A 13,896-nucleotide genomic window follows, 5' to 3' on the forward strand; every position below is an offset into this window, starting at 1 on the left:
TTTCTTTAAGCTTTATTTTCTTCCTTAGAAACTCAATATTTCTGTTTATTTCCTCGATTGCTAAAAAAGCCCTCATTCAGGTTAAAGAAGATGTGGTAAATATATACAATGGAATATTACTAAGCCATAAAAAAGAATGAAATAATGTCATTTGCAGCAACACGGGTGAACCTAGAGATTGTCATACTGAGTGAAGTAAGTCAGAGAAAGACAAATATCATATGATATCGCTTATATGTGGAATCTTAAAAAATTGGTACAAATGAACTTATTTAAAAAACAGAAATAGACTCACAGATGTAGAAAACAAACTTATGGTTACCAGGGGGGAAATGTGTGGGGGAGGGATTAACTGGTAGACTGGGATTGACATATACACACTACTATATATAAAATAGGTAACCAATAAATACCTACTGTATAGCACAGGAAACGCTTCTCAGTACTCTGTAATGACCTATATGAGAAGAGAATCTAAAAACGAGTGGATATATTTATATGAATAACTGACTCACTTTGCTGTACAGCAGAAACTAACACAACATTATAAATCAACTATACTCCAATAAAAATTAAAAAAGAAAAAATCCCTCATTCAATCTAATGCAGATCAACTTTTATCCTTAAAAAACTAAAATTATTGTAAAACTAAATATAGAGCCTTCTAATTTTCCTCTAGCCCCCAAATTACTGGTATCTCTACCTCCTAAATAGCGTTAATACAGTTACCCCATCACCTTTCAGAAGAATATGCAGAATTAGGATAAGCCTTATTTAATCCCAAGGTAGGGATCACTCAGGCAACATTCCTCCCATTCTTTAGGGATCAGGTCACAGGCATAGTCCAAGTGTCTTCCTTCCTTGTAGGCTACTTACCAGGGAAGCTTTCCAAGGGTAAGTGAGCATTGGTGTGATGGCCAGTGCAAACCATAACTCCATCGAAGACATTCACCTCCTTCTTCCCTTCAGATTCCGTGACCACCTCCCATTGGCCTGAAGTGGAGAAATCAGGCTGCTTCTTCACACTGCACACGGTGGTCTGAAAAGAAAAGGGGTAGCCACAGGGCACTATAACCACAGCCTATATAGTGGACATCTTCCCTGACAGGACTCTCCTGGCAGAGGGTAAACAAAGGGCTGATACCACATAAGAGGCCTCATGCAGGGGTATTTGATTTTCATACTCCACAAATCAGAACTTTTTTGTTTGGGGTGTGGTCAGAGTGAGAAAACTTCCATGAGGCAAGCTAAATAAAACAGAGTTGGCAGACTAATGTTGCACTCTCCACTGCTTCTAGAAAAGTGTAAATTACTAGTTCTCTTGGACCATACCTAGGGCAATGTGATACTTGAGTAAAGTTTGGGCTTCTCTTGTGCTTCTGAGACACTCCATGCACTAAATGCCTATTCCTCCCCATACCCCCAGACATCCTGAGACCCTCTGATGCCTTCTTACCTCAAGTCCTGTTCTCACTGTCTGGCCTTAAATTTGTGACTGAGCCAGAGGGCTCCCTTTCCTAATAGAGTAGAAAAACATCTCAGTGGCTCATATTTTACGTAAATGAACCTCTCTTTGACTCCCATAAATGCCCATTTTACAAGTAACTATAAAGAAAGAAGGTGTGAGGTGGGATAGTCAGTGGCACAATTTTTAGCTTTAAAAAATAATGATAAATATAGGTTACTCTACCCAGGTTAAGGAAACATTAAGAATGTGTTCTATGTGCTTCTGGGTTTATGACCCTAATGTCTTGGTTGACTAATAGAGATACCGCTCTTGTATACCCGAGCCATTCTATACTGTTTATTGTTCTTCTTGATCATGTTCTTACTTTTACACAGGCTGATGCTTCTGCCTGGATCATCCTTTTATTCTTTCTTCATTTGGAGATACTCACCCTTCAACATTTAGCTTGGGATTATCTCCTCTAAGAAAATTTCCCCGGTCCATGATGCCTCATGCCCTGATGGGCTGTGTCCCTCCTCTGAGCAGCAATGTATAGATTTCAGTGGCATTTATCACTAACTCTTCATTTTTATAATTATGTTTACAATGAAATTTCTCTTCATTTTTCTATCTCTATAACTAGACTGTGAAGTCACTAATTTTTTTTGTTTTTGTGTCTTCACTGTTTAGTATGGTAACAAACCTGTTCAATAAGCATTGAAAGAAGTGAAGAGAAGGACCACTAGGCTGTAAATGACTGACTTTGGAAGTCGTCACTGGATATTGCCATTTTAATTTTGTCGTTAAAGAGAAAGAGTCATGATTTAGTAGAATGATCAGAAGGTAGAAGATTGGGGCTTTTTACCAGCTGTCAGAAGTATTGATTCTCTTATGGTCATGGTTTAGGATGATAGGAATATCACAGAAGACTTTAGAGCAGGAAGGAACCAGGGAAGTGATCTAGTACAATAATCTTGTTTTACAAATAAACTTAAGACACATCGGCGTTGAGGAACTTACTTGTCTGAAGTCACAAGTTGATTAGTGGTAGAGCAAAGACTAGAACTCAAGTTTTTGCTTCCCAATTCAGTGTTCCTCCCTCTACACCAGAGTTAACTTACTTGTTCCCTCATAACTCTTCAAAACCTACTTCACTGGGTTGTTGTGGTCACATAAATAATGCACTGGAAAATACTTCAGAAAGTATAAAAGGGCTAAGCAGCAAGTTGTGGAAACAGAAGGTTTTAAAGTTCCCATACCTGGCAGTTCCCCTCATTGTTTTATTGTAATCAAATGCTATAGAATGAAGGCAATGAAATGAAGGTGGCTTCCTGGATCTGCAGTCAAAATACATAGAAGAGGGACCTTTCCATGAATATTTTGAGACACAGAGAAGACACAGAGTGGAGTCTGGATAGGATAGATACATGAGCATATCAAACCAATCTAAGCACTGGTAAATAAGACGAGTTATTCATTTACTTGACAAACAACTCAGAACACAGAGATACCCACGAAATTCCCTACCTTAAATCGAATGTACTTTAGAAGGTCAAATTCATTGGCATACATCCTGAAATACTCCAGGACCTGGGAGTTGTGCATGAAGTTAGGATAGTGATTTGGGACGGGATAGTCACTGAAGCACATCATCTCCTTAGAAGTGTTGATGACCACTGACTTGTAAATACTGGCCCTTCCTTCTTCAGGTTCTTCCTGCAGTAAATAAAAAGCATTCATAGCAACTTGAGAATTAAGGTCATGGTTTATAAACAGCCAACAAACATTTGAAAATGTTTTCTGAAAGAAATGCCAATTAAAAAAAGTCCCGGGCTTCCCTGGTGGCGCAATGGTTGAGAGTCCGCCTGCCGATGCAGGGGACACGGGTTCGTGCCCCGGTCCGGGTAGATCCACATGCCGTGGAGCAGCTGGGCCCGTGAGCCATGGCCTCTGGGCCTGCGTGTCCGGAGCCTGTGCTCCGCAATGGGAGAGACCACAACAGTGAGAGACCCACGTACAGCAAAAAAGAAAAAGGAAAACGTCCCCTCCCCACAACCCTTCACATCTCCCAGTATTTGTGCCCTCGTGCAGTCTCTTCCCCTTGAATCTAAGCTGTCTTTATGGCTTGCTTTTGACCAATAGCATACAGTTGGGATGATACTGAATGGCTTCCAAGACTAAGTGATAAGTAGTCTTCCAGTTTCTGCCTGAGTCTCTTAGAAAGCTTGCTCTGGTGGAAGTCAGCAGCCACATAAGAAGTCCAGCTACCCTGAGACCATCATCCTCTGAGGAAGGCTGAGCTAGCCACATGAAGAGCATGTTTGGGATAGAGAGATGTGCAGCCAGCCCCCAGAAGGTCTAGTTATCCCAGCTGACGTTCTAAATATGTGAGCAGGGAGGTCATAGCACACGTCCAGTCCCAGCTGTCACCTGATTGCCATGACATAAGACTCCAAGGTAGAAATGTCCATCTGAGTAATAGTCTTTTAAATAGTATATATGTTTCAAAGCCTAGGGAAGTTTCAAGAGTTTCATACACTTGCCACATTGTTCTCCAGGAAACACTGTACTAACTTACATCCTATCCACTATGTGTTCCCATTTTACCTCGTTTTTACTAATTACAAAGACAATTACTCAGTGTTAGCAAAAATGAGGTGAAATGAGATCTTAGTACAATATTTTCTGGACAGCAATGTGGCAAGAATATGAAACCCTTGCAACTTAGCCTTTTAAAGAAAGATTCAGCATTGTAGACAAAGATTTTGTTTAAGGATGTTAATGACAGCATTATTTATAACATAAAAATGAAATAAGCTAAATGCTGCAATATTGTGATTTATAAGAAATATATATTTGGTTATCCAGATGGTCAAAATATATTCTCATATATGGTCTTTTTCCACAGTTCCTGGCTCAGAGCTCCCAATACTCTCCTAATTTCCTAACTGTTGAGAGTGATAAGAAGTGTCTTTTGTTATGTTAATATGGTGACCTTTAGAAAGCAACTAAGGTTGTGGGCTGGTTACCAATGGAGCAAACACTGTGATTAGAGGGTTGTAACTTTCAGTTGCCTATCCCCTGACCTCTGGGGAGGCGACAGGGGCTGGAAGTTGAATCAATAGCCAATGCCCAGTGATTTCATCAATCATGCCTATGTCATAAAGCCTCCATAAAAACCCAAAAGCCTGGGGTTCAGGGAGCTCCCAGGATGGTGAACCAAAGAGACTAGGGGAGAGCGGTGTGCCTGGAGAGGGCATGGAAGCTCATTGTCCTTTTCCCTATGTATCTCTTTCATTTGCCTGTTCCTAAATTATATTCTTTTATAACAAACCAGTTACCTAGTGAGTAAATGGGTTTCCTGTATTCTGGAGCTGCTCTAGCAAATTAATCAAACCCAGTGGGGGAGGGGTTCATGGGAATTTCTGATTTGTAGTCAGTTGGTCAGAAGTATAGTTAACAACCTGGACTTGAGAATGGCAACTGAAGTCCAAATCCAAGGAGGGGGTCGTTGGAACCTCCAATCTGTAGGTGGTTGTTCAGAAGCCCAGGTAATAACCAGGGCTTATGACTGGAATCTGAAGTGGAGTCGAGGGTGCAGTCTTGTAGGACTGAGCCCTCAATCTGTGGAATCTGATGCTGTCTCTGGGTAGATAGGGATCACAACTGAGTTGAATTCTTGCACATCCTGCTAGTGTTTGAGAATTGTTTGCTGGTGTCTGGGGACCACCCGCCACCCACATACACACACTGGAATTGGTCTCAGAACCATTTAATGCCCAACAAAATTCACTGCAATTTTGAGAACCACTTCTCCAGATCCTTGCTACCTAAAGTAGGATCTGTGGACTAGCAGCAGGGGCATCACTTGGAAGATTGTTAGAAATGCAGAATCTTAGGCCCCATCCCAGACCTACTGAATCGGAATCTGCCTTTTAACAAGATCCTCAAGTGTTTCAGATGCATCTGAAAGCAGAGAAGCATTGCTCTAGCTGATATCAAACCCCAGTTCACTGTTCTTTCCCCATCAAGGTTATCTTCTTTGCTTCCTCAAAAACTTCTAATAACTACCTCATGGGGGTGTTATAGTGATCACATAAAATCACGCCATAGCTACCCAGATTGTTATGTTAGCCTCTCACTGAGATATCATAAATGATGACTTTTCAACTCTACTAGAATTTTTAAAAATTGTTTTGATTATGGAAAATTACCTTAACCAATTTGGACCCCCCTCTTCTCTTTTTATTCCAGAAAAAGATATATGGATGTTACTGAACATTAAATGGCCACAAAGGAGAGTGTTCACTGGCTTTGCCCACATTAGAGATGATTCTCCTCCCATTTTTAGAGAAGAATTTTTCAGTTTCAGAATCCTGAATTGATCATTCCCATTTCTCTGCCCCATACTTCAAGATCTCATTCCCTTTGGCTGCTAATAATGTTTCCACAGGTCTCTTCTAATCTATCCTACCTATTTCAACCAAAGTGTTCTTTCTAGTGTCTGGTTGTATCTCTGCCCTAATTAAAATTTTAGATGCTGCCCCATTTTCTCTAGTTTATATTTTTCAGCTTAGGATTCAAAGACCTCCATAATGTCTTGGAGTCTATTCTTTATCTCCCCGGCTAGATTGTAAGCCCCTTGACTTGTATTCATGATCTTTCCCACAGCATATAAAATTATAAATAGCACTTAGTAGGTATTTAATAGATGTACATTGAATTATACTGAAAAAGGTACATATAGAAAAAGGAAATAAATTTCACAAAATGCATAACAAACTAATGAAATACATAAAAATTTATTGCAAAAACAGTTGAATAAGATATTTTTATCTTATTCACAAAAATTTGCTGTGAGGAAAATTGCAAAATAATATAAAATCAAATGCATAGATATATTCATTTTATAGTATTTAAAATAGCTATTAATTAGAAACCACTTAAAATTACTCCCTCTCCCATTAGGAAAAAGGTTTAGTAAATTACGGTATCTCAATATGATGCAGAATTTAGGTTTCACACCAGTCCTTAAGTATCCTGCTAAACTCAAAGCAGATCCTGTCACCCCACTGCTTAATGGCTTCAACTGATTCTATTTAGAAAACCAAATTTCTTATTTTGAAACTCAGCATATTTCACAATCTATCCCAATCTATCTTTTTATCTTCATTTAGTGCTCTCCTCAGTTAATTTCAAGCTTCTGAGTCATTAAATTGTTGTTGAAACATTCCAGACTCTTTCACAACTTTAAACTTTGGTAACAGTACAGTACTGCTTCTTCATTTGGAAAATTCCTGTCTATAATTCAAGAGTCACATCAAATGTCATTTCTTTGATGAAGTATTTCTTGCTCTCTCCACTGAGTCAAATGCCACATTCAATCTCCAAGCTGCCAAAACCCTCTGCTCAGATTGCCATCAAGGCAAATTAGAACACACAATATTCTGCATTTGTTTCTATGACTGTGAGGTACCCAAAAATAGGATTTGTGTCTAATTTTTTGCATCTCTGTCATCAAAACAGTACCTCATATATAGTGGATGCTTAATAAATGCTTTGAAATGAATTAATGAGTGAATTATAGAGATTGAATTTGGAGATACTTAAAACTATGATTTTGAAATCTGTAGAGGAACACTGAAAATGGCCTATGATATAACTTTAAGTGGAAAAAGTAATATGATAAAATTAAGGTCACATTCTAATCACCAAATATATAATATTATGTATGCCTAGGGCAATTGTATACCTATGTCTATCCATGTCTATATAATTATACATTGTATAATCTCTCCCCTGTTATATGAGTATATTTTATTTATTTTAAATCAATAAAACTTCAAAGTAGGAAAAACAAATTGATTTATTAAGGAGGTAGGATTTTTTCTTTTATTTTTGTAGAAATGTTTATACTACACCTTGATGATAAAAAACTTCAACAAACTAGGAATAGAGGGAAACATCTTCAATTTAATAATGAACATCTACAAAATACCTGCAGCTAACAGCATACTTAATACTGAGAAAATGGACAATTTCCCTACCATAAAATTGAGAACAAGGCAAGGATATCCTCTCTTACAACTTCTGTTCAACACTGCACTAGAAATCCTAACTAATGTAATAAGATAAGAAATGGAAATAAAAGTATACAGATTGGGAAGCAATAAATAAAATGATTTTTCTTCACAGATGATATGACTGTCTGTGTAGAAAATCTCAAAGATTTAAAAATAAAAATTCCTGGAACTAATAAGCAATTATAGCATGGTTGCAAGATATAAGGTTAATATACTAAAGTCACTTACTTTCCTATATACCAGAAATGAAAAATTGGACTTTGAAATTAAAAAACCAGTACCATTTATAATAACACTCCCCCCAAATTAAGTGCTTAGGTAAAAATCTAACAAAATGTGTATGAGACTTATATGTAGATACCATAAAACACAGAAGAAGAAAATCAAAGATATAAATAAATGGAAAGATACGCTGTGCTCATAGATTGGAAGACTCAGTATTGTTAAGATGTCAGTTTTCCCAACTTGATCTGTAGATTCGACACAGTCCCAATCAACATCCCAGCTAGCTATTTTGTAGATATTGACAAACTGATTCTAAAATTTATGTGGAAAAAAAAAGGCCTAGAATAGCCAACTTTATCCTTAAGTGTGGACTGTGACTAGTGACTTTCTTGCAAAGAGTATAGTATGACAAGGGAGAAAAAAAGGAGCAACTTTACAGTGGCAAACCCTGATAAACACCATCTCAAGCCAGGTCATCAAGGTTAACATCAATCGGTGTGATAAGTTTGATAGTGTGTACCATTGATACGATGTGATGAGAACAGCACCCTACCTCTAAGGCCTTCCTCCCCAAAATTCATAACCCCAGTCTAACCATGATGAAAACATCAGACAAATCCCAGTTGAGGGACATTCTATAAAATACCTAACCAGTAATCCTCAAAACTGTCAGGGTCATCAAAAACAAGGAAAGTCTGGGCTTCCCTGGTGGCGCAGTGCTTGAGAGTCCGCCTGCCGATGCGGGAGACGCGGGTTCGTGCCCCGTTTCGGGAGGATCCCACATGCCGCGGAGCGGCTGGGCCCGTGAGCCATGGCCGCTGAGCCTGCGCGTCCGGAGCCTGTGCTCCGCGAATGGGAGAGGCCGCAACAGTGAGAGGCCCGCATAACGCAAGGAAAAAAAAAAAAAACAAACAAAAAACAAGGAAAGTCTGAGAAATTGTCACAGCCAAGAGGAGCCTAAGGAGACATGACAACTACATGCATTGTGGTATTCTGGATGGGAACACCTGGAACAGGAAATGGCCGTTAGGAAAAAACCTAAGTAAATCTGAATAAAGCATGGACTTCAACTAATAATAATGTATCAATACTGGTTCATTAATTAGGACAAATGTATCATACTAATGTAAGGTATTAATAATATCTGGTAATGGGGTATATGGGAACTCTGTACTATCTTCCTAATAATTCTGTAAATCTAACACAGTTCTAAAATTCAAAGTTTATTTAAACATGTTGTTTGTACATAGTATGTTTTTTCAAAAAAAATTAAATTAATGAGTGGTAGGGTCCTTTTGGAACCAAGATGTTTGAGGCAGCAGGGGTAGACACATTCCTAACTATCAAATTTGACTTCATTCATTCATTCAGTAGATATTTCTAAAGTCTCTCTGTAGTAAAAACACTATATTAATGCTAAAAAATACAAGTCTGTCCCTGTTTTCCAAGGGTTCAAAGTTTAGTACAAGGAGTAGAGTCATGCTTTCCATAGCAGGTGTGTTGGGGTCACTGAGCTAAATGAATCACAGATCTTACCCCTGTGACAATAATCATATATTTGTATTCTTTTTCAAGTAACTAAGACAACAAAGTGTTATTGTGTGTCAACAAAAACCTTCAAGCCCTTCTAAACACCTGATTGGACCCTACGTAGGGTTCATTACTGTCAACTCACTGCTTTACAAAAGAGAGTGAGGGCAGAGCAGTACTGGGTCAGTGAGTGGAAAAAGAAGCTTCTGCTCCTGCATTTTAGTATTTCCTACCATCGACGAATAATCTGCCCTCTAGGGCTTCCCTGGTGGCGCAGTGCTTGAGAGTCCGCCTGCCGATGCAGGAGACGCGGGTTCGTGCCCCGTTTCGGGAAGATCCCACATGCCGCGGAGCGGCTGGGCCCGTGAGCCATGGCCACTGAGCCTGCGCGTCCGGAGCCTGTGCTCCGCAAATGGGAGAGGCCACAACAGTGAGAGGCCCGCATAACGCAAGGAAAAAAAAAAAAAAAAATCTGCCCTCTAGAGATGTATCTTGATTCTATTTCCTGCCTAAGCACATGACTCGCATTGAGTAGGAAGTTCATATGAGAAAAGAGAGAACCAGGGATGTAGGGTAGTGTAATTGGAACTGAAGGGATTGGAGGCAATAGTAAGGGCAGAAGAAAGGAGAAAAATGACTCCCCTTCAGTGGGAGGAGTGGGAACAGTGTGGAGCTTCTGTTCCTTTGGCAGACTCTCAGAATCCTGTGGGACAGAAGCTGTCTTAGGACTGTTGTTCTCAGCGTTGTCTTCACACTGGACACATCTGGGGAACTCTAAAATACTAATGCCTGGTCCTTACTCCCAGAGACCCTGTTTTTTTTTCCTCCGGTACGCGGGCCTCTCACTGCTGTGGCCTCTCCCCCTGCGGAGCACAGGCTCCGGACGCGCAGGCTCAGCGGCCATGGCTCACGGACCCAGCCGCTCCGCGGCATGTGGGATCTTCCCGGACCGGGGCATGAACCCTTGTCCCCTGCATCGGAAGGTGGACTCTCAACCACTGCGCCACCAGGGAAGCCCAGAGACCGTGTTTTAATTGCTCCTTCTCTAATGTGTAGACAAGGTTGAGATCTGCTGGTAAGAGGTCGTGTGGTGGCCCTGGAAAGCTCAGGGCACCAGAGTTTATCCCATCCACCTCAGAAGTCTTTTCTCCACACATCCTTAGCTAAACTGCAGAATGCCTGAGGGCAGTGGCAGGAGGTTATATAACTCTGTGTCTCCACACCATCTAACAAAGTCTGAGCTTCAGAAATGTTTGTTCAATGAACTGTTATCGATTTTGTTTTCAACACGCAATGTCATCCTCATTTATCACCTGGGAAAGCTGGGGTAAAAGCTGAAGGGCAAAGGTTTCCATGTTGGCTGCACATTAGAAATAGCTAGTGGAGAGCTTTATTGACACCCCAGGCCAATAAAACCAGAATCTGGATGGACTGATATCAGTATTTGTTAAAGTTTGTTAAAGTTCCCCAGGTGATTGTTCAGTGTTGCAGCGAAAGCTGACAGCCACTGCTCTACAGTTACCCTCTTGTAAGTATTTTTGTATCCATTCAGTTGTCTTTGGGGTGGGGTGGTTGATATTTAAGAATTAAGGACACCTATTCAACTAAGGGTGTTTATTACTTAATTTCATATTTTAAATTAAAATGTTCTAAATATGCCCATTTTACATTATATTATATCCATATGGTACCTTTGTATCACATATACAGTTTAGTACCTCACTACGTGAACTGTAGTTATCAGATCAGCAGCATCAACATCACCTGGGGCTTTACCTGAAATATAGAATCTTGGCACCACCCCAGATTAATGAATCGGAATGTACATTTCAGCAAAAGCTCCAGTGATTCATGTGCACATTAAAGTTGGAGAGGCACTGCTTTGGTATGCTTTAAAGATTTTTAAAATTCAGATTGACTAAAGAATATTAAAAATTATTTTCCAGCAATACATGCTTATTAAAACCTCAGCATTTCATAAGGGATTTATCATTTTAAGCTATTTCGTTCATAAAATAATATTGCAGTATGAAAATTAAAGTGATATGTCTCACATTACTACCGACTTTTCACCATCAGTCTGGTCTAACATTAATGAGGAGATCAAGAAGAAAGAAATTTATACTGAGTCCCTGAAACCTGTTACAAGAAAGAGAAAATGGAAGCCCTGAGTTGCCAATGGCTTACTGGACACCCGGTAGCAATGGTGGAATTCCAAAGTGCTTGGGACAATCCTATATATGAAACCCCCAATGAATTACAGAAAATTTAGGGGGGGTAGGATGGGGGAGAGGAAGGCTCCAAATAACAAGCAAGGGGGTCATAGAAAAGCAGATCTGAGGCAATTCTTGAGGAAACCAGCATCAGCATGTAAAACATGTTTAATCTGCAATTAATGGATGTTTATAATACCTCAGGCTCCACAACTGTATAACTGTGGAATATGTGAGAATGAAGGTCTCTATTCCACAAGCATTCTAAGCAGCCACCCAAGATATTTTGCTTCTTTAGGATTCATTTATAAAATGTAAATATATTTGGTGCCTAATATATGCCAGGCATCCCCCATGGCTCTAGAAATATAGTGGTGTTTGTGTGTGCATTTATAATATATGTAAAATATATGTATGTTATATATAATGTAATAGACACAGATGTGGTCTGTCTTAACAGCAGTCAGAGCATTATGATGAAATATAGCTTATTTATTTTCAAGAAAGCAGTTTGTAAGGTGCTGAAATTTTGCCAAGAGTATAATCAGAAAAAACTCCAAATTGGGTCTTTAACAGAGAGAAAGTTTAAACCACTTTGGAAATAAAACCTGATAATCAGATAGGATGGTGGACCCTTCACTAATTTCATGCCTGATCAGTAGTTGCCAAACCTGGCTAGGATGATTACCAGACACCAAATATGTGCGCCACACTCTAGGCCTACTGAATAATAACTAATGTTTAGCAATTATTGTGCCACTGTTATTAGTGATGACATAATTATTCATTCACTTAATCCCCACAATAACTCTATGAAGTGGGTGCCAGTATTATCTCCTTCTTAAAGATAACAACACAGAGGTACAGAGGGGTTTAATGGTTTTCCCCAAGGTCAAAGTAGGATTTGAACCCAGACATGCTCCTAACGTCTACACCATGTTGTGGCTGGATTTCGAAAGTAAAATTTCCTATTGATTACAAAATATTTATTAACAGTCTTTTCAGCCATGCCCAAGACTGATTATGACTGAGGCATGCATGGGTGGTGTGCTAAGGAGTATCCACCCTAGATCCGAATAAGGACGATTGTCAAATAGAGTTAGTCCCCAAGACGGAGCCCAGATGCAAAACAACTGTACTGCTGTTCTACTAAGGAATGCTATGAATGAATGAAACCACTTTTAAGTAGCTGGCCAACACCGTGTTCGTTTTGTGAAATATGAAACAAATCTGGACACCTTAATACACTTAAAACACTGGCTTAAAAAGTGAGTTGAAAAGCAAACCCAATGGATGTTGCTTTGGAGATCAGTTAAGGAGGGTGATATTCTTTGACATATAATAAGCTTAACTATCATTTAAGTAAGAAGATACCTTAACTGTTAGTAACAAGTTGCAGGGCTCGGTGTGCATATTAAAACAACTCAACTTTAAAACTGAGTCTGTACAAGGACAAGAAAACCCAGTTGCAGGTGCCCTCTGCCCTTCTCTGAAGACGGGACTACTGCTTTGATTTCTCAAGTGAAGGAAAAGTGCCAAGCAAGGAAGGCAGCCAGATTTTATATCCTATTCAAGCACTAGAATCATTAGAGAATTGTTTAAAGTAAAGAAGGAAGGAAGCAACGAAGGAAGGAAGGTAAGAAAGAAAAGAAATAAAACAGTAAGGTTAGAAGAGATTGAAAAGGGGGATTCCTGGAAGGAGTTGTAAGCAGTATTCTAGATGACTTACCGATGAACGCAGACCAAGAGCAACCACTTTACATGTCTGCCATTCTGCTACACCCCCCCCAACCAAGATTGTTACCCTTTCCTGGATAGCAGCAAAACTCATTACAGACAGTGCCCAACTTGTGATTTTTTGACTTTACAATGGTTCAAAAGCGATACACATTCAATAGAAACCACACTTCGAATTTTGATCTTTTCCTAGGTTAGCGATATTTTGTAACATACTCTTATGATGCTGGGCAGCGGCAGCTTCCAGTCAGCTGGAAGGATCAGGAGGGTAAACAACTGATAGACTTACAACCATTCTGCACCCAAACAAACATTCTGTTTTTCATGTTCAATACAGCATTCAATAAATTACATGAGCTATTCGACACTTTATTATAAAATAGGCTTTGTGTGAGATGATTTTGCCTGACTGTAGGCTAATGTAAGTGTTTTGAGCACGTTTAAGGTAGGCTAGGCTCAGCTATGGTGTTAGGTAGATTAGGCGTATTAAATACATTTGTAACAGGATATTTTCAATTTATGATAGGCTTATCAAGATGTAACCTCATTGTAAATCAAGGAAGATCTGTAAATGAAAATGATCTCTGTGCCACTTTCACAGACATCAGTAAAGGAAAAAATGAGTGATACCTGTGTCCCATTTTGCTGCCAGCATAGGGAA

At 39.4% G+C, this 13,896-nt stretch overlaps 1 protein-coding gene across 1 annotated transcript in view; it reads right to left on the reverse strand.

Annotated features, from left to right (window-relative positions):
- Positions 1-13,896, reverse strand: part of LOC103091362 (dimethylaniline monooxygenase [N-oxide-forming] 5) — a 29,748-nt gene that overhangs the window by 15,509 nt on the left and 343 nt on the right. The window contains exons 2-3 of the mRNA XM_007451579.1: positions 2,975-3,163; positions 877-1,039 (exon numbers count right to left, since the gene is read on the reverse strand). Coding sequence (XP_007451641.1) covers positions 877-1,039; positions 2,975-3,163 — 352 coding nt within the window. The remainder of the gene's footprint in view (positions 1-876; positions 1,040-2,974; positions 3,164-13,896) is intronic.

Source organism: Lipotes vexillifer, unplaced genomic scaffold (assembly GCF_000442215.2).
Source record: "Lipotes vexillifer unplaced genomic scaffold, Lipotes_vexillifer_v1.1 scaffold2186, whole genome shotgun sequence".
Taxonomy (NCBI): domain Eukaryota; kingdom Metazoa; phylum Chordata; class Mammalia; order Artiodactyla; family Lipotidae; genus Lipotes; species Lipotes vexillifer.